Source organism: Cervus elaphus, chromosome 15 (genome assembly GCF_910594005.1).
Source record: "Cervus elaphus chromosome 15, mCerEla1.1, whole genome shotgun sequence".
NCBI classification, from domain to species: Eukaryota; Metazoa; Chordata; class Mammalia; order Artiodactyla; family Cervidae; genus Cervus; species Cervus elaphus.
In genome coordinates, this window is record NC_057829.1 from 17,986,574 (window position 1) to 18,010,818 (window position 24,245).

Here is a 24,245-nt window from a genome sequence, read left to right on the forward strand (position 1 = left end):
GTAATTTATTTTAAATTATTTAAAGCCAACCCCAGCATTGATAGGATTAGCTAAAGATGGAGCCACAATTAACTCTAGTCCATGATGCTCACACATCCTGTCCTAAAATGACCCATCAGGCTCCTTTGTGCATGAGATTCTCTAGCAAGAATACTGCAGGGGGTTGCCATTCCCTTCTCCAGAGGATCTTCCCGACCCAGGGACTGAAGCCAGGTCTCCTGCATTGCAGGCAGATTCTTTACCATCTGAGCTGCCAGGGAAGCTCAAGGTACTAAGGTGGAATTTCATAGCATGCACTTGAGAATCGTCTAAGGGACAATCATATCTCTCCCCCACCATACCCCCACCAATGTCCCAAACTTTTCTCCTCAGAACTCTGCCTTACATAAGGCACCCAACATCACTTCCCATCTGTGGGTCTCAGCTTCCTCATATATAACACAAGGGTACTCTCCTAAAAGATGCTTTCCAGAACAAACATGTCATGACTCCATTTAAGGGCCTTTATATTGATTCAAAGAATGTACTTTCGTGAAACAAAATACTTGACCACAACAGAAATCACCATCTCCATAAATCCTATTCTTGAAAAACAGCCCAAGGGGTCCACACAAATGTTCAGCCAGGCACAGAATACAACTCAGGGCTTCTCACTTCCACACCTTGACAAACCAGGTACATTCAAAATGGGTACCGCTTCCAAAAATAAAAACATAGATACTAACTTAGGCAAGAGGGATTTAAAAGTTCAGCTTACGTGATTTTATAAATGTAACTTTTCAATACTTCCAAGTAAAATTTTCAAAACTGTTTTCCATACCATCTTTCTATGATGTCTTCCAAGTGGCTACATTCTCCACCTTCTCTTCATGGTACCACAGTCCATAGTGGCTGGACTCGGCTCTGGTTGCACATTAGAATTCTTTGTTTGGGGGGAAGGGGGGTGGAGTTCATATGACCTGTTACCCACCCTCAGAGATTCTGATTTCAGTAACCTGGAGGTGGGACCTGAGCACCATATCTTAAAAATTTGCCAGATGAACCCAGCGTGCAGCCAAAGTTGATGGCCACCAGTTCAGATGAACTGGCTTCAAAGTGGGGCCATAATTCATCAGGATTCTGAAAAAGAAATTTTGAATGTCTTTATATATATTTTTTGTCTCATTCTTTTAAAATTCTTTATAATTTATATCTTGAGTGTATTAGTGCATATTAGTATAATTGTATATTACAGATTAGTGCAGTAGTAAATATATAATTTATTGACAAATACACACATATTGGTGTGCATTCTAAAACAAGGGTTTTCTAATAGAAGTGCATCCTCCAAAAGTTTGAATCTAAATAACTCATTGAGTAAGTAGCCATTTCTACTAAGTAGGCATTTCTTTAATTATAGTCTTTGTGGTCTGTTGTTTTATATTGTTATTTGCCTTTCATTTGTGCATTTTGTCTTATCTCCCACAGTAGATTATAAATGCCTTTAAGGCAAAGATCCTGATTCCTGATTTTTCTATCCCCTATATTTCTTGGCATGGTATATAACTTCGACTTTGGGCAAACTTTAGTTTCCTCACTTAAAAAATATTGAAAATATTAATAATAGTACCTTCATAGCATTATTATTAGGATTACATTTGAGATAATTCATACATAGTTCCTAACATATATTATGGACTCAGTAAATGGGAGCTATTTTATTACTCGTTTGTTGAATTGAATTCTTATACTCCATATATATGGAATGCCAGGTACCATGCTAGAAAATGAGGAAAAAATGTATAAGACATGGTTCCCCTTTGAGCAACTCATAGTCTAACAACAGCAAACAAACAAACAAAAAAAACCCCAGACATTTAAACATTCAATCATAAGGATACAAAAATAGATGCTCATATCAGAATATGTACAAATGTTAACAGAATATAGCTAAGGGAGCAATTAATCTTTTCCAGTGCCCTGAAGCATGAATAGGAGTTTTCCTGTGGATGAGGAAGAGGTATATGCTTGAAAGAAGAGCATAAGCAAATGTATAGAGCACTTGTTCTCGAAGCACAGTCTGGGGATCCATGAAAATCCCTGAGACCATTTCACGTGGTTAAAATAACATTCATAATAATACTCAGACATTGTTTGCTTTTTTTCACTTGCATACTCTTACAAAAGTATAGTGGCATTTTCCAGAAGCTACATGATTTGTAATATCCAACAGATTGAATGTAGAAGCAGCTATGAGAATCCAGCTGTCTTCTGTTAAAGAGATTAGTAAAAATGTAAAACAATGCCTCTCTTTCCACTAAGTTATAGTTATTTTTTAAATACACATATGTCAACACGTAATGTGTTTATTATTGTTATTTTAAATGAGTTACTATTTAAAATATTTAAATTATAATTTTTAATGTGGTAAATACACACATGCATATATTTATATAAAACCACCATAAACAAAAGCTCTTTGAGGTCCTCCACAATTTTTAAAGTGAAAGGGTCCTGAGACCACTAGCATAAAGGCATAAAATTGCATGTTGTGTCCAAGGAATAAATGAATACATGCAGTTAGCTGCCTCCAGTTCTTTTTGGAGTAGGGTATAAATTGTAAATATGCACATCACACATTCATACACAATGAATATGATTACCATATCCTCTCAGCCCATGAGTAACAGATAAAATATGCTAAAATGCTGAAAGAGTTAACCCAAATCTCTTGGTGATTTTTGGAAAGGAGGAGGGAGCAGATTTAGTTAATCCAGTGAAAGTCATCGCATATAAATTTGCAAACTAAAATACTCCCTGGGCTGAGGTCATGTGTTTAATTTTAGCAAGTAGGGTGAATATGTTTGGGTAGGTATTTATACTAAGCAGTGGACTGAGCTGGAGATAGGTTTGACAGTGGAAACAGTGATACAATCTTTATTATTTTCAATGCAAAAAAAAAATGAACTATTAATGTGATGTTCTGGTTGAGAATTTAAACTCTCAAAAAATCTGGAAATTCAAAGTCATGGTACCCATAGCAACCATAACTCTGCCCCCTTGCATGCCCAGTGTGGAGTATTTTGTATTGCAGTACATGCTGTGAAATCTATGCCTAAATGTGCTATATAGCAGAGTTACAGTTGCTGTGGGAACTGTAACTTTGAATTGCCTGCCTTTTGTGTCATTAAACTTTCAGCTGAAGTATTGCATTAAAGGAATTTTTTTTTCCTCCACTGCGTTTCCTCATTTAAAAAAAAAAAATTGATTGGGTGTTTTTTTTTTAAAAGGATGCAAATGATGTTAGACTCAAAAGGAAGGATAATGCAGTCTTGTTTCCCTTTCCCAGATATATGCACTGATACAACATTAGTGAATTACCACATTTACATATTTCAACCTGCAATAACAAGTCATAAAATAATCCTCAACTTATATAGCAGCTTTAATCCTGAAGGGTCCCATCACACACATAGACACACAGTAACTGAACCACATTGGACAAGAAAACTCAATAAATATTTAACCACGCCCAACAAAATTATACAGTGCTTTAGGACAAGCAGTCCAGAAGAAAGGCACTGTGATCCAGTGGTTGGAACACAAACCAAGGAGTGAGAAATCTCATGCTCCTTCTCTACTCTTTTGATGGCATTGACTCACTCCCTGACCTTGAATCAGCCATTTGAATCCCTCACAACTCTGGGTATTCCATTTTCTCTGTTTACTAAGGAAGAATTTCTAGGACCAAGGACACGAAAAGACTACAAAAGGTCATTTGGTTGTGTCTACTACTGCCAGTCAAGGCACGTACCTACATATTCTAGAACAGGCAATTTCTGCTAAAAGAGGGAAGAGAATAAATGTTTTAGCATTTGAGGGTCATACAGTGTCTGTTGTAACTACTCAACTCTGCCATTTTAGCGTGATAGACGCCATAGACAATACAAAATGAATAAGCATGGCTGAGTTCCAACAAAATTTATTTATGAACACAGATTTGAGCTTCATATAATTTTTATTTGTTACAAAATATTATTCTTCTAGTTATTTTTTCCAACTATTTGAAAGTGTAAAACACATTCTTAGCTCATGGGTAGTACAAAAACAGGTAGTAGGCTACAGTTTGCCAACCCCCACTCTAGAAGTTTGAGTTGTGAGTCAGGCTGAAGACCAGCTTTAGACAGATGTGGACTTCTAAATATTTAACTAGCTTCCCAAACCAAAAGAGGTATGTCTGTGTTAGTTTTTATATATCTAGATGTAGATACAGATATATACATATGGTATACATCCAATAAAATGTATACATATATATATACACACACACACATATATATATATGTAGGTACGTAAATTCGTTGTATATTTTGCTGATTCACAGGAAGTGTAGCACAAATGTACAAATAATAATAAAATATGCCACACTCTTCACTGTAAATTCCACAGAGCCAATCTCTTCTCAAAGGATGCTTTTGTTAACTTGTTGCTGAACTCTTGTATCCATAGCTAACCTACAATAGGATTAACAAATGAGCGTAGTTCCAACTTGAATGTCTGAAACTTCACTTAAATTGAGGAGTAAAATAAAAGTGAAGATAAAAGACATAGCCAAGAATTTCACTCTTTCATCAACGACATGAGCAACTTCTTTGATGAATTATATAGCTTTCAAAAATTTCCTTCCTTTTTTGTGCTATTCACAATATTATTGGTTACAGATCTGACACATGTTTAAGTTTAATCCATGTATTAGTCAGGGCTCTTCAAAGAAACAGAACCAATAGGAGATATATCTCACAATTTGCGGAGGCTGAAAAAACCCCAAGATCTGTGGTCAGCAAGATGAAGACCCAGGAGAACTGACCTTTAGTTCCAGCATGAGTCCAAAGGCCCAAGAACCAGGACAGCCAATGGTCTAAATTCCAGTCCAAAAATCCGCAGGCTTAAGACTCAGGAAGAGCCAATGTTTCAGTCCAAGTCCAAAGGCTAGAAAAGACCCATGTGACAGCTCAATTAGTCAGGTAAGAGTTCTCTCTTACTCAGACTTTTGTTCTAGTCAGGCCTTCAACTGATTGGATGAGGCTCACCCACGAGAGGTTGGGTGCAGTCTGCTTTACTCAGTCTACTGATTCAAATGTGAATCTCACCCAGAAACATTCTCACAGATACATCTAAGATAATGTTTGACCAACTATCTGGGTATCCCATGACCCAGTCAAGTTGACAGATAAAATTAATCATCACAATTGGCAATATTTACATTTTCTCCATCTCCTTCTTAAGTCTAAACAATCAACAACAATACAATAAATCAAGCCCTGATTTGTAATGTTTGCTGAGTTCCATGGGCTAAATACCTCATCACAGCCAATTTCAAGCTACCAACTTAATGCCAATGGTCATGGATTGACAAGACACTGTTATATAGTATTGTAATCATCAAAATACAAAAGGTATAAATAACCTAAAGAGGATAGACAATATTAAAATGTAGTAAGAGAGAAAGTGGTAAACTTTCAGTATGTACTACCTTTGTTTTTAATATAATGTATCATGAATTTATATAATTTATTTTTTATTAAAATTATAGTTTATATAAAACTATATAATATAGTTAAATATTTACCAAATAGTTGTGTTTAATAGCCAGTTTGCAAAATTCCAGAAAATGTAACAATTAGCTCTGGCGAGTCCATAAGAGGTGCTTCCAGCACACCCTGAGAACAGCATTGTGTAAACTGATTGAGGCTCATGTGGTCGCTAACCTTCTTTGTGAAAAGTCTGCCCAATTCCATTTGGCCACAGCTTATTGAAGATGAGAAGAGAAATAATCTCATTATTCTTCTTGTTATTCTTTTTTCTCTGAAGTTCTCAGATTTCTTTATACTCTTAGTGAATAACTACACTTACATATTTCAACCTGAAATAACAAGTCATAAAATTACCAGTCTGTGGCCATGGCAAAATGTAGGTGGAGGCAGCCAGGGACTTGCTAATACTTCCATGGGTTTGGTTGATGGCTGAGCACAGGGGGCTGCCACTACACAGATGACCAGTCTGGATAATTCTTCCACAATTATCTGAGAAATTCTGACAAAGCTGGAATTAGGATTTGAGTCCTGTGGATAATTATAGCCATGGACACGGAGTCACAGAAAATCAGTGCAGAATGGCCTCTTGACTTTCAGTCTAGTGATTTACCTACCATGCCCACTCTGCTTCTAAGTAATGAGTTACTTAATGCTTGTCAAGTATTTTTAAGTTGTAAATCACTAAATACAAGGCATCAGTAACGTCTATTTGAAACTGCACAGAGAAATTTTTAGTAGGCGGTATATGAGTCCCCCAGTGGAGCCAACACTCCATGTCTGTACATTTTCTTGTCTTCTTTTCTAAAAATCAGGTATGACAAGATGTTTTAATAACCTCATATGGCTGGGACCTCTGTTTTTGGTATGATCTAAGATAGCTGTTCCCAACAACCCCTTGAATACCATGCTAGAGGTCAATTTGATCAAATTCTTTATTAGTATGTGGATCATAAATGAGTCTGAATAACAAGGAGCCTATAAGTCACCATCACCCTCTCCCTTAGGATGCTGTCCACCTGAGATGGAATGGTGTGGCATTTCAGATAGAGGAACAAGGTCACAATTTAGTCAAAAGTCATACATCCACCACTACAAGGCATGCAATTTTAAAAAGAAGAAGAAAAAAGAAAGAACTTCAGTTACTTCTAAACTAAATAGCCCAGAAATGTCTAGGGCACTTGAAGGCAATGAATTGTTAAAATTAAGGGGTGTTTGGGTCTATGTGTGACTAGGGTGAGGGAATGGGACTTGGTTTTAATTTACAAATTAGAAAAAAATAAATTGACTCAACATTGCTATTGTAACTGGAAATGGCTTGGGCAAATTTAATCCAACTTCCCTGAAAATTCTTGATTAGTCTCCCAATGGGGAAAAAAAATCAAGATAAGATAGGAAGTCTCCTCCATCTGTACTAAGGGCAGAGGAACTTGGGGCCTCCCGTGCCCACAAAGCACATCACATGACCGAGGAGGGGGGCGTGGGGGGGGGGGAGGGGACCCTTTTCTCTGAGTTCCCCACTTCTCTCTTGGTTGTGGCCTCCAGTCCTGGAGAAATCTATTCCAGGCTACCGGCCTTTACTGTCTAGACCTGAGTTAGAGACCCACCCGCACCACAGCCCGGAGGCAGGCGACAAGCTGGAGGCCCAAATTTAAGATGTAACTCAACCTTTGACCACTAGAGGTCTCCTGGAAAGCAATGACCCATATAACCCGGTTTATCCTTCTTCAAACCAATAGAGTTGTTGAACTAAGACTCTGGCGAGCCTGCTCTGCTGGAGGCCGCCTTATTAATAACTCCACCCACCCCCACCGCTCACGATGGCGCCAGGCTTGGAAGGGGGAGGGGGCTGGGTCGTGGCTGACACGCAGACTGTCCTAGCTTTTCAACCCACGAATCAGTCTGCAGACTCGGGGGCCACCCGCCTCGAACCCCACTTCTTGACCAAGCAAGACGGGAGAGAGCTTCTATAACTGGAGGTCCCCAGGTGGGCAGCGCGGTGTCCCGCGGACTTCTAACCAGCTGTGGACTAGCCAAGGGACCAATGTGCAGAATCCCTTAGCATCAGGTCCATCCGCAGGCCAGGATCCCCCCTCCCCCAGCTTCGCCCCACTCGTTCCTCCCGTCCCCTTTCACCTTCTCCTTTTGCCTTGCGATCGCCAAAGTGGCCCGAGTTTAACCGGTGGAAAGAGATTAGGGGACCATTCACCGTCCGTGTTCTGACCCATGCGGTATTTTCTGGAAAAATATATTGGCTTCTAGGTATAAAAGGAAAGGGGGAAAAAAAAAGTGGTGGGGGGAGCCGAGGGGGAGCAAGGAAGGAAACAGCCAGGTTGAATTCCCAGTCTTTATCAAGCAATTCGCTCACCAATGAAAGAAAGCTGCAGTGGCAGATTCGAGCCACATGCGGTAGTGTGTAGCAATTAGTAGATAAAATGCTGACTAAAGTGCTAAAACATGAAGTATTATTATAGCCAAGGTCAAAAATGTTTCAGTTGTTTTTTACAACTTGGGGGAGGGGGAGTCCCAGAGGGGCGCAGAGAAGGTTGAATTTTTGAAATGGTCGCCTTCTTTTTTCAAATTGTACTTTTTTTTTTCTTTTAATGATCCTGTTTATTATAGTCCAAGCTGCCTAATTATGTCACTGCTGGTTCTTGCAACTAACTTAATCCTCCTGATCCTTTATGAAATGATTCGCAGACACTGAAAAATGTGTCTACTGCTTCCCCACTCCCTTGAGGGGCGGGTATGATTTTTAATTTTTTAACCTTTTAAATAAACCAAATAAAACAGAGTTGGGGTTTGGGCTAGCAAAGCAGCAGGGATATAGATATGTGGGTATAGGTTCTTGTGTTTTGGTGTAAGAAAGAACCCAGAAATAGTGTGTGGTATAAACATATACTGCTTTTTTCCTACTCTTCTTTTATACACAGTGAGTCCCAGCTGTGTACAAGCTTTTTTATAGATAAATAAAGCAGTTGCTTTCATGATTATAACTGTCCTGAATGGATTGTCTTCTTACAACATTCAATCTGTTTATGAGTATTTACTTTACATTAGCCCAAGGACCCTGCACTGCAGGAGTTTGCCTCTATTCCCCTGGGTGTCGGTGTCTCAAGTCTTACATCTGCTCTGTGATTGATGGAGCCTTGAATCCACGTTATTACTCTCTCACAAGCAGAAATCAAACAGGCTATTAACTACATTACTTCAAAGAACTGTTTCAATACAATCTCCTTATCTTAATTGAAACTTTCTTTGTATGGATATTTGTTACATAGATAATTTACAGGTGCCTATCAAGCATAATATTAAAGAAAGAAAATACAGGATTTTTTGTTTTGTTTTTGTAAACACACCATTGTGATCTTTAATTTTGAAAGTCATTCACAGGATTGGACCTGAAGTTTGATTTATTAGATTTTATTATGTTCATGGGGGTGGTGCTGCTGCTGCTAAAATAAGAGAGTCCCTGTGATTCAGTTTTGAAATTTAGCTTCCATCTGATTACAAGGTTGTAGATATTCAAAAATATTCAGACCTAGATCGCTGCAATTGTTAACATCTCAAAAACCTTGTTGAGAGTCAGGCAGCTTGCAGCCTAGTTCAGCACCTACCTTGAAGAGACAGAGAAACAGGGTTTCTAATTAAGTGAAGTTCCTTACAGACCCTTAAAGACTTAATAGCACCAAAACCAGCAGAAGTTGCTTAGATGCTATGAGGAGCTATGTATTTTTAAAGAGAGAGATTTAATATACAATCGAGGGATACCCTCAGGCATTCTGTTGAGGTTTCCTGCATAAATGCTGCTGCGTTGGTCATACAGGAAACTGACTCACAGTCGATCTCAAATATGATCTTGTCAAAATACTGCAACTCAAGTTTTTTAACATAGGATTTCTTGAACTGGATGTGTATATTTACACTAACAGGACAGAGACTAACTGAAGCCTTAGGTGTCTCTCATATTTTTTAAAAATTATGTAAAATGCCCTTCAGTCAAATCCATTCATATGTAAAAAAAATGAACAAAATGGGTTATTCTAATCAAACGTCTGCAGTAAGCATCATAAACTTAAAAAGAGAGAGAAAGCGCCAGAGAGCTGTAATTTCTCTTTGTAACCCATGTTTATAAAATAGAAAGATCAGATGAAATTTCAAGGAAGATAATTAAAGAGTGATGTGCAAGTCATAATTTGGCTAATGCAAAAGATGGGAGGCTGAGAATTGTTACACTGTCCTTCATGGTGCAGAGTTGTAATATTACTTTAAATTATTAAAATAGTTTTCGACATCTTTCAGAATACCGGCTCTTTGGCATGGGCTTTTATTACTTATTGTAATTGGAGGATCTGCCATTTTCTTGCGTTTATCTCTGCGTGTATAGAAACGAGATAGATCTTGCCTTTTATTACTTCCCCATGTTCTGAATCAAAAATGTGGTTTAGATAATGTTTAAGTGCCCTAATTCTTACTGCAGCGGACGCAGACGTTATGAAAAAGCATAAAAATACACACAGAGGGTCTTTCCACCTCAAGTCCCTGAATATTAGGCATTTGTGCTCTGCCGAGTGTATTAACTTCAGCCATGTGAATATAATTTTCATTAAAGTAATCCTGTTTCAACTAGATGCTGTGACTAGAGGTGAAACGTTGCGAAAGCGTTAAAAATAGCTTACTAGTAATTTCAACATCCTGTAATTTTATCACAGATCAAGTTTCAACTGTCATACTATACAGACCTTATTCCCCATATAGTACATGTTTACTTTTTTAGCATGCCAGACTCACTTTGGAAAGATTGGTGCCAATATAATAAAATCGGGGCGGGGGGTGGTGATACTGAAAGGAGTGGGAGGAGAGCGGGGAAGGGGGTGGGGGAGCGTGGGGGAAGCGAGTACACCATTTTACATCAACACTGCGAAAATGCAATCTAGCCTCGCGGAGGACCGGCAGCTGGGTCGGAGCGAGCGAGGGCTTTGCAGTCTCTGCCTGTTCCTTGTTCTGTCGCTCTTAAGTTTCTCTGTGTTTGCATAATAGCCGTGCATGCAAACCTCGCAATGCTCCAGGGCTCCAGAACAATAAATATACACATTTAAAGCCTTTATTGTCTTACGGTTCATGCCCCCGGTTTTCAACAGCTTAATTTCTGGTTGTATTTAACTAGTTTGCAAATGGATTTTTTCAGTTTCAAACTATTATTGAGGAAGCTCCCCTCCCTTTTTGGCGGGGGAGGGGTTGGGGGTGGGGTAGGAGTCAGTATATTATCCCTGTAGCGCTGGGTTATATAAACACATTATCATTTGAGAGCGCCCTTGGCGTCCATCAGCATTGTAAACACGTACTAGTGTATATACTTCAAAATTAAAGAATGCACACGCAGAACCAGGAGCCTGAATTCATATTCCGAGCAGACTCGCTGCTCGCATTTATTGATTTATCATGCATCGTTTATTGTTCCAGTCCCTAAATGCAGTCGCTGTCCGTTCAATATTGTTTGCAAAATCCTGAGATGTGTGTGCGCTGCTCACTTGTCTTTCTGTTCTGTTTTTTTTTTTCTGAGTATTTTTTTTTTTTGCGAAGCGAACAAATGCATTAATATTTATATGTTTATATAATCGATAACCCACTTTTCCCTTCCACGTAAATAGGCATCAAAAGATAATTTAACAGATTAGTTCTCGAAAACATGGCAGTGAGGAAGCGTAATTTAACTATCAAACAAATCTACATGTCTAATAACAGCAAATCTGCTAAGGAGCATTAGAAAGAGGAGCAGCGCCCCGGAATCTCTGCAGGAAATGTTCTTTATATTAGACATATACAAGCAGGTCCTGTCAGATGCACAGCGGAGCTCGCTAGCTCTCGTCTCCTCCAAAAATTTCATCAAACGACATCGCTAGACAAGGGAGATTGAGAAGAGGGAGATAGCATCTTCACACAATTTTAGGGTAGAATTTATTTTTACAAACCTCCCTATCCATTTTTTGCCTTGATCCATCCGCTTCCCGCCGAGATCGGACGGAGCCTTTCTGTCGATTATGAATTTGATCAACCCACATTTAGAAGGAAACCTACATAGTTCTAACAGGAGCTGAAAATTGAGACGTCAGAGAAATATTAGGACATAATTTTAATCATTTTAGTGGCGAAGGGGAGGCAAGAACTTAGTTTTATATTGAGACAGTACGCCGGCTGAAGGCAGAGAATGTGTCTCCCTTCCAGGACCTGATGCAATCCATTCAAGCCAACAAGTTTGGAGAGAATGTTGAGTTCAATCAATTCAGAACGTCGAGATGGAGCCCAACTCACTCCAGGTATTTCGCTCTCCTCCGCTCTTCCGATCCCGGCACCCCCCGGCACCCCCCAGCCCCCCGGCTCACCCACACCTCTGCACCCACCCACGCCCCCCACAAACTTTTCACCAAACTTTTACCCTCTACATCCCCCAAATCATTTTTATTGTTTTAAAAAATCCCTGATCATACATACATAATGTAATTTTACCGCCTCAGATGGAGAGGTAGGGAGAGGTGGCGGGGGGTGGGGGTGGGGGGCCGGAGTTTTTTTTTTTTTTTTTTTTAAGGGAGGCAGAAAATTTGTGGGCTCTATTATTTTTCCACCCAGCTTTATATCTGTTGGCTCTTCTGTATTAAGAGTGGATGTCTGTGTGTAAATGTGTCTGGGAATAGACGTTTGTGCTCTGATGTCTACATTATTTATTTGGTGCTTTTTTTTCCCCCTGCAGTGGGTCGGCTCACCGTGTGGCTTGCACGGACCTTACATTTTCTACAAGGCTTTTCAATTCCACCTTGAAGGCAAACCAAGAATTTTGTCCCTTGGCGACTTTTTCTTTGTAAGATGTACGCCAAAGGATCCGATTTGCATAGCGGAGCTCCAGCTGTTGTGGGAAGAGAGGACCAGCCGGCAACTTTTATCCAGCTCTAAACTTTATTTCCTCCCAGAAGACACTCCCCAGGGCAGAAATAGCGACCATGGCGAGGTGGTAAACTTATATCTCCCTCTCTTCTTTATTATTTTTTCCCGTAGTAATGCTTATTACAGGGCAAGCTTGAAAATACTGTATTCACTTCTGCAGGCAAGCAAGATCGACTTCTTTTTTAAAGGGGTAGCGCCACTAGCTGGGGCTCGAGTATTTTGCCATTGTCAGAGTTTGGCTGTCAGCTTTACAAAGAGGATCCAACTGCTGATTTTAGTCAAGATCAAATAACTTGTTCGAGAAGGGTTTTGTTCAAGGATGTGTGTGTGTGTGTGTGCGTGCGCGCGCGCGTGTGTGTGATCTTTCTGCTGCCGCTTGAACATCACATGCTTTTTATATTTTTTGCTTTTTGAAAATTTACCTTCGAGTTTGGCTCGGTCGGGGATGGGTGGATTTCTTTCGGTGGGTTTCGATATTGTTCACGTTTTTGTTTTTTTTTTTTTTTTTAAAGTAAGTATTTGATATGTTTAAGAGGGCGGAAATTACGAAATGGAGGCAGAGTGAGATCAAAAGCTATTGAGTTGGCAAAGACGTGTTGAATAAAGTGATAAATGACAGGTACTGGAATAATACATTCAAATAACTTGCAGATCTGCCCGGGCGGATTTCAAAGCGGTCGTGTAACCGGCACAAACACGTTAAGCATTAACAACTATCTCTCGTCCCCACCCCCTCTCCCCGGACAGACCATTTGATGTTTTACTTTTCAATTACTCCACGCAAAGTGGACGTCTTCCAGCGCGATCTTTGGGGATGTGGGGGACGCGGACCGGGGAGGGAAATGCAGAGGGGTGTGTGCTCGCCCACTGGCCCTGCGGGTCCGGCGTCCTCCGTGCCCAGACGGCGCTCCCGGGGAGGGTGGAGAGGAACCGAGCCTCCCTGGCACGTTTCTGGGCGGCCGCGGGGGCGCTCGTCGCGTTCCTGGGAGGACGCCCGAGGTGAGCCCGCTGTCACCGGGCGCCGGGGCGGCCGCCTCTCTTCGGCTCTGTCATTTCATGTGTGACCGCAGTTCTGCGGGCTCCCCTCGTCAGCTGACCGACCTCAGCGCCGTGGTACCTACCGGGGGAACTATTTTGGGGAGGCTGTGCCCACTGCGCGGCCGCCTGGCAAGGCTTTGTGTTGTCCAAGCGAGAGCACGGTAATCAAACTCAGACTTTTGAGGGCAGCTAGCTCTGTCTGTGCCAGGCTCTCGAGCTTTCGAGGTAGGTGTAAGGATCTTTTTGTTAAATGAATGGTTCTCCGTTTAACTCATCCCGGAGCGGAGCTCGAAGCTAGCTGCCTGCCAGTCCTTCTAGAATTCCTTGGTCTGATGGAGTTGATTGTACTTTTGGCATCTCCAGTTCACTCCTTCTCCGGGGAATCGAATTACCCATCAGTGGTCTCTGCTGGTTAATTACTGGAGTTCGTCAAAACGTTCGCCCTCCGATCTGCCTCTTCGGAAATAAGCCCCTCCCTCCTCTCCGAACACCCCCCCCCCCGCCCCTCCGCCCTCCGCCCTCCCCCCTCCCCCCTCCCCGCCAGCTCTGGTTTTTAAACGTTCACATTTCCCGACGTCTGCCGGCAATTTTACAAAGGTGTTGTTTGGAAATACTGTGAAAAATCCTGCAACCTACCAACAGGTTGAGCTCTTTTCTCCTGCCAAGGTCTCGGGCCCCCTCCCCCGACCCAACTTTCCTGCGCAGCTGTCTTCCTCCTCCTCCCCCTCCTGATTTCTTATTATTTGCTTTTCAAATTTATTACTTCAACATGGCCTGTGATCTGGAAAAGGGAAGGATTAAATATCCAGAAAAGAGCTGGTGCCTAATAGACTTCTGACTAAACCCAGAAGGAAATTATTCAGTGTTTTATGGGATATTTTGTGGCCACGCTATTTTTTTTTTTAATTGAAAGTGGAATATTTTTTAAAGACCCTGAATTGACCCCACTTGGTCCAGTTTTAATTTCTGTTGTGTAATTAAATAGTGAATTCTGACTTAAGAGTAAAAGAAATATTAGGCAAAGATTGCATCTGGTAGAACTGCTGATAGTGAACAGATATATTTTCAAATACACGATTTTTTACAAATATATTCTTTATGGGGAAATGTAAGCGAACCATTTTAATGATCTTTGCATTTCGTCATTGCTATATGAGCCATACCTGAGAAAATTAATCTTGCTATTTAAAAGTAAACTCTAGGGGTTTGGGGGAGGGAGATGGCTCTATTTATAATCCTCAGCTGCATATACATCGCCTAATATTATGCATGATTTGTTTTTTAATGCTAACACGGCTGGTAATTAGCTGTATGATTATACTTGTATATTTCATTAGGACTTTGGCTGATGTCATTGTGAATTATTCAGCCATATTAAAACAATTTTCAATTGAGATAATGACACGCCTCAAAATTATGCAAATACAGGCTACATTGTGCAAAATAATTATGACAAATGTAAAGCAGGTAGAAAGTTTCCCAATGCAGATCGGTTTTCCACCCTGGTGATGTCATTTCCCCCCTGGCCTAAGTTAGTCATTCATTAGCAGAATAGCAACAGCAGTCTTCTCTGGAGGAGAGCCCACAGAAACCAGCATTTACCTCTGGCACCTAGAGGGGGCAACAGGGCCCTCTCATTAAGACCCTTGCTTTGTTTTCACTTAACTCTATTAAGTTGTTTATATACAGTGAAATGATTTTATTATTGATTTTAAATAGTTTTGAATGATGCATTTGCCATTTGCAGTGCATAACTGGAAGAGGAGGGTTTCATGGTGATGTGCACTGTTACTTGGAGAAAATGTTTAGCACATTTAATCAGCCAGGGCAGTTTATTTAAAGTAGCCAAATGGAGGTTAATAATTTCTTGATTGAGCTGACATCAGCATCCATTTCGAAAGGACAGCCAGGACTCAGTATGGTCTTTTGGTTTAAGAGAACCATTCTGTCTTTTTATGATTTCTTGAAATATGAAGACGTCAGTTCTAAAAACAGGAAAATTATCACTGTGTGAGGTTAGAAATAGCGTCCCTGTGTGGTGTGCTATGATCTTTAGAATACTTTTTTTTTTTTTTTTGGCGTGGGAGGGAAAGTTTCTTATTGATCTTTGCAGTAATTGTAGGAGGCTAGATAAGGCAGGACTTTGTGTGTCCATTTTACAGCTGGAGACAGGCTTGCAGACATTATGTGGTTTGTCAGAGGTCACTTGCTAGAATCTAGACCTTCTTAAATTTTAGGTTTGGTGTATTTTTCCCACTGAAACCTAGTCTTGAAACTAGAGCTTGAATACATCATGTTACATTCTAGAAGTGTATACTCATGTGGGCAGTTCCTTGTACATTTTAGAACTATGACTAGTTAGTCAGCTTTGCTAAAGGTCACCAGATATTTAGGTAGCAGAATCATTCTTATTCTATAAAGTTCAGATAATCGTAGTCAGTGGCATATAACAACAACAGTTACATTTAATACCATTATTAATAATCATTAACAATTTATTACTAGTTTAGATAATTTTTCTAATGTCTGGACTGCTTATATCCCTGCTTCCTGCACGTACTTAGGGTACTGGCAGCTGGTGTGAAGGAGAAGCATTCCAGAGAGTCACATGTTGATTCTACAGTTTACTATTTGTTTGACCTTGAACAGTCCTAAATGCTCTGAGCCTCAGTTTAGTCAGCTGTAAAATGGGAGGGAACAATAGTAAGGCTGACTGGAGATTGTTATATATATTGAGACATTATTATGGGCAAAATTACTTTATCACTATAAATTAAATGAATAGAAAAGAGTTATGATTATAGGGGTCTTTAGATATTCTTAATTTATAAATAAGAAACATAGTAACTTAGGTCTATGTGGAGTCTTCTGGGCCTCATCATGATACTGTTTTGAATTATGAAAGTGAAGAGCAAGGCCATATGCAAGGAGTTAAGTGTCTGGTAATTACCTACAATTGCCATATTCAGCCAGTAGCTCTTCAGGGGAGGAAAATGGCAAAGTAGGTGGGTAATTGGCTCTGTTACTGGGTAACTTCTGATTATATTCCTTTTCAGTTTGCCAAGTGCTTAATCTATTGGCAATATACCCTCTTAAAATAGGTGGATGTACGAGCTTGAATTTCATGGGGTGGATTCTACAAGGCTTGCTGGTCCCCTGCAACATGAATGTGGATGTGTAAGCCAGTGTTGTCAGAGAGTCAGGATCAAGCATATCTGGTCATTACAGATTCTAGCATGCAGCCAGGGTTTCTAACAGTGGTTTGACTATCTAGTTAAAAAAAATTTTTAATGCATATTCCCAAGCCCTTATTGAAATTAATTTATATAGAATCTCTGGAATTGGGATCCAGAATTCTGCATTTTAAATTGTCTTGCTCTCTCTGTGTGGATCTTGGGCAAGTTAAACTCTGTGCCTCAGTTTTCTCATCTGTAAAATGGGAATAGAGAGCCCACTTCCTAGGATTATTTTAAGGATTAAATGAGCTAATATATATAAAGTGCTTACAACTAAGGTGGGAAATAGTAGAATTGCTAAAATAATTTACTCATTATTACTATCATTAATATTAGTATTATTGTTCTCATTAAAGTTTGAGACCACTGCCTTGGACCTTCCTAAAGAAAGCTTTTCTCTATGAGAGGGTGACGTATAGGTTAGTTTACTAGAACATATAGCTGATTCAAGTCACCCCAGATCAGGCTGGCTTTCATCCATATGGTGGATTTAGCTGTGTTGCCATTATAAAAGGCTCCTTAAGGATTTACATTTTATTATTGAAGTATGCTGTTAACTGGATCAGCAGGATTTTTTAGATTGCCTGATCATATCACAGACACATTCTGAAATTCAGGTGCCGGACTGTCCTTGCTTCCCCCGTGGGTGGCCTCTCAGCCTCTGGTTTGTTTCCATGAGCTGATTTTTTAGAAGTTTCTGAGATCACCTCAGGGTCGTCACTAGCCTTGGTCAATTTCTTTAACTTTTTCTAAGCCTCAGTTTCTTCTTCTGTCAAATGGATTTAAAGGTTTCTACCTTTGCCAGGAGAATTAGTAATACTAAAAGTCCTGAAACAAATGATGGACGCTGTTATAATAGTTATTATTTATTGTTAGTAATGATCTTACGCTAAGAGAAGGAATATCTTTATACTTTGCGTAGCAGGCCCTTTAGAACCAGGGTGAAAACCAATGAATTATATGGAGAGAGTTTACTGGACTGTGACAGGCATCAGCAAACTAAGGCCTGAGGGCCGAACCTGGCCCACTGTCTGCTTTTGTAAATAAAGTTTTACTGGGACACAGTCAGACTGTTTATGTATTGTTTATAGCTGCTCTCATGCTATAATGTCAGAGTTGAATAGTTATGACAGTGACCATATGGCCCACACAGTGGAAAATATTTACTCTTTGGCCCTTTATAGAAAATGCTTGCTGACCCCTGGCCTATAGAGTTGATCTGAAATAAGGAATGTGACTGTGTACCTTTTTGTCTTTCTTACTTGGCTTTGGAGCAAGATCCAGTAATAGAAGGAATACTTCAATATGTCAAAAACATTCATATATACAAAATTCTGTTTCAGCTTTGAGCCTCGGATGTTAAAATTTGAGAATCAGTAAAATGTACACTAAGTTTTATTTTGTGTGCTTAAGATCCTAATTCCAGCCAATGTTGGATTCATCTATCCTGAGTTAATAAAGGCTACTTGTTGAGTGCTAACCATGTGCTCAGTGCTTTGCTAGGTATAGAGATGGATGTGAAACAATTCATGATGTAGCTCTTTTTCTTAAGAAGCTTATCAATCTTGATAGAGAGGTGAGATCAACACGTTTTTTTAAAAATGTAAAAGCAATATATTATATAACACACTAGTGAATTGTGCTGACAATAAATGCAATATGTTTTGAAAAGAAAGCTCACTGTCTACATGTTTTTGGAAAACAAATGTATTAATCATTGTCAATTAAACATTGACTGAAGACCTACTAGGTGCTCGACAACCAGGTAGAGAGGTAATGGAGAATAGCCCAACCCTCAAAAATCTCTTAGTCTGCTCCCATAGACAGATACTGGTCACAGAAAAGCTGTCGGATTCTGTGCCCCTTAGTTAAGTGGAGATGAACTGAAGTCACTATTTGTAGTCTTTCATTATCTTTGTGGAAATTAGGAAGTACTGCCTTCACCTTTGAGGTTCATTCAATCCATGCATACTTATAGAGCACCTGCTTTGTGCCAGAGCCTGTTCTAGGCCCCTGGATACAGCAGTGAACAAGACAGACAAGCACCTCTGCCGTCAGGGGACTTAGAGTCCAGTGGTTAGTTTTAACCGCCCATGTAGTTTGCACATCATGCTTCACGTGCCATCTGTGGTATCTGTATTCTTTTTCTGTGCTCATCATCCCATCATCCCTGCTCCCACCGCAGTGCTGTTATTAGGGGTGGAAGGTTGTGCCTTACTCATCTCTGGGTCTCTGCACAGTATTCAGTGCATTTGTCAAGTATCTATTGAAGGACTGAATGACATAATTAAAATATCGTCTTCCCCACAACCTGCTCTCTTTAAGCTTGACCCAATTTCTTTCTTTCTTACAGAAGGTCATTCACCTGTGGCCCAGCTCCAGCAGCCCACCTCACACTTCTTTGTCTTCTAAAATCTATTATCATTTTGCACCATAAGGTGTAAAGAAGTGCAAAAAGTTTCTTTTTAGGAGAACTCACCAAAGAAATTAGTGACTATATGGGACTGAATGATCAGGCGAGAGCCAGCATCTCCCACCTTTTTGAGCACTTTTTCAGTCTTCAGCTATCAGTCCATAAAAAGTCAGGACTTTGGGGAAGTTCCCTGGTGGTCCAATGGTTTGGATTCCTTGTTTTCACTGCCAAGGGCCTGGTTCAATCCATGGTTAGGGAACTAGGATCCCAAAAGCCATGTGGGGTGGCCAAAAGCAATTTTATTAAAAGATAAGTAAAGATTTTTTTTTTTAAGTCAGGCTTTGGATGGCAAACTGTGAAAAGATAAAACTTGAGGGAAGAGAAGTCACTTCTTACCTGAGTGTTAGTTGGCAGTTTCTGCAAACTAGCATGTTTCTCAGACCGATGGTCTTGATGAGGCCATATGTCCGATGACAAATCAAAATTGTAAGCAATTAAAACCTCTCTTGGCATTGAGTATCAGGCACATACTAAGGAAATGCTATTTTTATGAAGTACATGAGTCCATACATGTAAATACTTTGTTATTAATTATTAATAAAGCATAATGTTCATAGTGGCATCTAGTTTTACAGGACTCAGGCTCATTTATCAACGTCTAGTTTTAACCAATATCCAGGATATAATCGCTGGAATCAAATGCATTTGCTTGTCATTTTTTTATAGCCAGGGTGGTTGGATATTTGCCATCTTCCACTCAGAATAATATTGTAGCTAGTGATTACCCGTTGGCTTGGCTTTTAAATAAATTTAAAATAAATTTATTGATTGTTGGCTTAAGGATTCATTGGCCTCTCAGAAATGTGGTCATGGATTCCTGCATTTCTTGAAAAATCTGCTCCCATGCCCTTGCGTGAGGATGGCTTGGCTATTTTTAGTGTTACCATGATCTTTGCTGGCTTCCTGGAGGTTAGAACTTGGGCCAGGCTTGGGCCTTCAAAGAGCGTGGCTAATGTCCTGGACTGTGAGTGTCCATTTGGATGACACATTTCAAACATGCGATTATTGAAAGGGTGCTTTAGAACATGCTAATGGCATAAGTCTCTAGTATATACTTGTGTAAATTAATTCTGCTTTTAAAATCAGATGCACTGTTAGCTGCATTAGAGATGGATATTTGACATTTATCACACAGACCAGGATGTGTGTTTTAATTGCATGAATTTCCTGTAGAATCTTGGTGGCTGTATAAAATTGACTCGCAGTGGTGAGTGTCCTTGTGCACATGACCATCATGTTCAGGGTCTCATATCCATCCGTGTGCAGAGACAAAAAGGGGGTAGAAACCACTGGTCAATTTAGTGGCCCCAGAAATGTCCCCCCACCCCAACCCCCACTGCCTTTCCTTTCTCATGACTCGAGCACACCCTGACTATGATGTACACCCCTCCTCCCCAGAGTTGAGTTCCAAGCCTGATCAGTGGCACTAAACATTAAACTCTTGTCTTTGAGAATAATAGGCTTTGCTTTCTACACCCTCAAGCATGTTGAGCTACTGTGCAGGCTGGAAAATAAAAATGTTCTAATTGTGTCTTTTAAATAAGCATAGGAGTGAATTAATTAGACCATATTTTGTCTTTAGTTGCTTAGTTACACAATAGTATTCCTGAGCACAAGTAAGATAAATTGGCTCTTTTTGGGCTGCCTGTCCCTTAATCATAATTACTGTATTGCTTAGGAGAGTAAAGCATACATAGATTTTGAATTTTTTATTAATAGTCAAAAATATGCATATGATATATAAAGTATATGCTGTTCAACCTGTTTTATATGCTTTTATGTGGGAAGAAGTTTTATTGTGGTGGTAACATTTGCATTAGTTGCTCAAAGATGTAGTTCTGGGAAATACATAATTGAAATGTTTTTGAATTGCTTTTTCTGGCCTTTTCAATCTTATTCAAAATAATAGTGCCTCCAGTCCTAGAGCAGTCATTCTCATTTGATTTAACATCTTTCTTTGCACTGCACACACGGCGCCCAGTTTTAACCCTGAAGAGCCTAGATGCGGTTGGTGATTCACGGACCTCATACATCGTGTCTTAGGTTCTGGGGCCTCACGCTGTCGGGGGGCAGAGGATAGCAGAACGCCTGCATCTAGCAGCCATTACTCCAATGCCCTTAGCCCTGGCACACTTTCACTTCCCTTGCAGAAGGCTCCAGGGTTGGAGATCATAGGAGTTTGTTGTAGCTTGGGCTGGACAGCACTATGTGCTTGCCTTCTGAGGTCTTGCAAAATGGCAAGTGGCTTCTGAGACTTGGGCTTCTAGCCCCCTGCACCCCCAACCCCTGCATCACGGAGGGCAGCAAGAGTTGGACAGCTTGATGTAGTTATTGAACAATGGGAGAGTCTGGCTTAGGACCCAGCATGCGTGCTGGGTAAATATATGTGAAAATCGACCCCATTGTTCTGTTGGGTTTGAAAAGCAAGTAAATTATTTACAGATATTTGTTAATTAAAGCACATGTTGCTTTACCAGCACAAAAGAACACAGTATAACTAGAGACAAAGAACTAAGTGCAAATACTTTAATCTTGCTATTTTTTTGTGTTCTTCTTAAGGAATATGTTTAAAAATATGTATTTGTTGTTGTTTAGTTGTTAAGTCCTGTCCAAATCTTTTGTGACCCCATGGACTGTAGCCCACTAGGCTCATCTGTCCTTAGAATTTTCCAGGCAAGAATACTGGAGTGGGTTCCCGTTTCCTTCTCCGGGGGATCTTCTCCACTTAGGGATTGAACCTGCGTCTCCTGTTTGGCAGGCAGATTCTTCACCAGTGAGCCACATGGGAAGCTCAAAAATGTGTGTGCATAATAAAGTGTGTGTGTGTATATATACAGATATGTATATATGGTGTTGTGTGTTTGTGTGTGTTTTATTCCCACAAGGGAAGCCATGAACACTACAGAGATAACAGACCAAGTTATTTGTTGCTAGGCTGCTCCACATTCCTCGTGGAACATCAGAAATGGAAATCATTTTGGTTTTCCGTTTAGTCCAAGCTTTGCTTGCCATCACCTAATTTGAGCTCAGCTCTGAGTACCATTGGGGAAAAAAGGCAAAGTAGCAAGATACTATACCAAAGAATAAAAACGTTCTCACTTATTACCTTGTCCTCAGACTTTCCTTGGGGCTTACCAGATGGCGCTAGTGGTAATGAACCCATCGCCAACACAGGAGACTTAAGAGATGTGGGTTTGATCCCTTTGTCAGGAAGATCTTCTGGAGGAGGGCATGGTAACCTGTAGGAGCCTGTAGGCTGGTGGGCTACAATCTGTAGGGTCGCAAAGAGTCAGACATGACTGAAGTGACTTAGCACAGAGTGGCAGACTTTCCTTAATGAAGGCCCAGGTTTAGTTGTTTTTCTTCTGTGACAACCCAACTTTGGCGGCATTCTGATTGGAAACGTCCTCTGGAATGAGGGCCATTGACCTGTGGTGAAGGAGTCTGATGCAGAGTTGGTTGTGATAACGTCCTGCGATCTTTTCCTGGCTGGAACGTTGGCCTGTCCATGGGTGCAGCTGGTCCCTCTGCCTCTGCCGTCTGTCCGGATGTGTGTGGTGGTAGGCAGGACTGGCCAGACAGCTCTTGGCATTGTTATTGAGATGACCACGAAGACTTGCCATGGCTGTATAAGGAAAAGGCTCCTGTCTGATGAGCCTTGGATGTTTTAATAGACTCACAGGCTATTCAAGTCAAGCCCCCTTTATGTAATAGATGAAGAGACTGAGGCTCAGAACAATCGTGGGGATGTGCTCAGAGCCAGTGAGTGACGGGTAGAACCAGAACCCAGTCCCTCAGGTACAGTGGCCTGCTGCTTCGGAAAGGGACTGCTCTCTTGAGGCGACAGTCTGAGGAAAGCAGGCAAGTGCTTCCCATGGGTGTGCTCAGGTGGGCCATCCCAGTACCCTGTCCTACACCAGCAGGCTAACACCAGTAGGCCTTAGCGGTGGCTCTGTGGGACATCACTTTTATGAAATCAATGATGAAGGGTGTGGCCTTTATTCTAATGATGAGATACTTACCAAAATGTGAGTGATTACATGGAAACCAGGCTTGATATTCAGGGTCCCCTCTGGACCTTACCTTTATTACCCTCATTTCCAATTTTTTTCCTGGAGCTAGGTGGGCCCTCTGATAGGGATATTTATATTGTCTCAAGGAAAGCTTTGCTAAGATGGCACTCTTGGTGATAAACGGAATTGGCATTTCTGCCACTATTTGATTTTCATGGATGATTTCTTTAATTCAGAAGTGATTATTGCAAGCCTACTATGTGCAGGTTCCTTGCACTGGGATATAACAGTGAACACAATGACTGATGCCCAGATAAAGATTTATGTTTTCATGTTACTCACTGTCCCATAGGAAGAAGGAAAAGGCAGCCTGATTGATTTATCCAGAACAGAGAAACCCCATCTCCATACATTGTCATCTTGGAACCACATTCACACCTCCTCCTTTCAGATGCACAACCCAAAGAAAGTGTCCTAACTTGCTCTTTTCCAAAACCATTTGCAAAAGTTTCACCCACAGTGTTTTCAATGAAGTTACGATGTTTTTTTGACAATTGGGTATCTATAACGTGTCAGGCATTACACATATATTAACATACAAATCAAATACTCATTTAATTATCAAAGAAATTCTCCAAGGTTGATAGTATTGTGATATTTCCATACTTTATGGATGAGGCAGCTGGGTCCGAAAGAGGTCTTGAGTAACCTACCCAAAGTCACATATAGGTAAGACTCATGCAGAATTGAAAACACCTGGTTCTGAATTCCACCAGGGGATTTTTGTGTCCCCCTATTTAGAATAGATTGAGAATTAAAATCAGGATTTTCATTATATACTGACTTATACTTTGTCTGAGCCTTTATGAAGAGTTTCTTTTGGTCTTTTATTAATTTATTCAGCATATGGTTCTTAAAAGCTTCTATCCTGCTGTCTCAGTACTAAGTGATCAGATTGGCTGTTGACTGGTACACG

At 40.4% G+C, this 24,245-nt stretch overlaps 1 protein-coding gene across 2 annotated transcripts in view; it reads left to right on the plus strand.

Moving 5' to 3' along the window:
- The first annotated feature begins 11,729 nt into the window (after positions 1 to 11,729).
- The window catches only part of ARID5B (AT-rich interaction domain 5B), a 188,401-nt gene continuing 175,885 nt past the window's right edge, over positions 11,730 to 24,245 (plus strand). Inside the window, exons 1-2 of one of the 2 annotated variants that reach the window (XM_043926466.1) lie at positions 11,730 to 11,887; positions 12,319 to 12,573. In XM_043926466.1, coding sequence (XP_043782401.1) covers positions 11,867 to 11,887; positions 12,319 to 12,573 — 276 coding nt within the window. In that variant the 5' untranslated portion in view covers positions 11,730 to 11,866. Of the gene's footprint in view, positions 11,888 to 12,318; positions 12,574 to 13,655; positions 13,773 to 24,245 lie in introns of those variants that run through there. The other variant, XM_043926467.1, reaches the window with a different exon arrangement.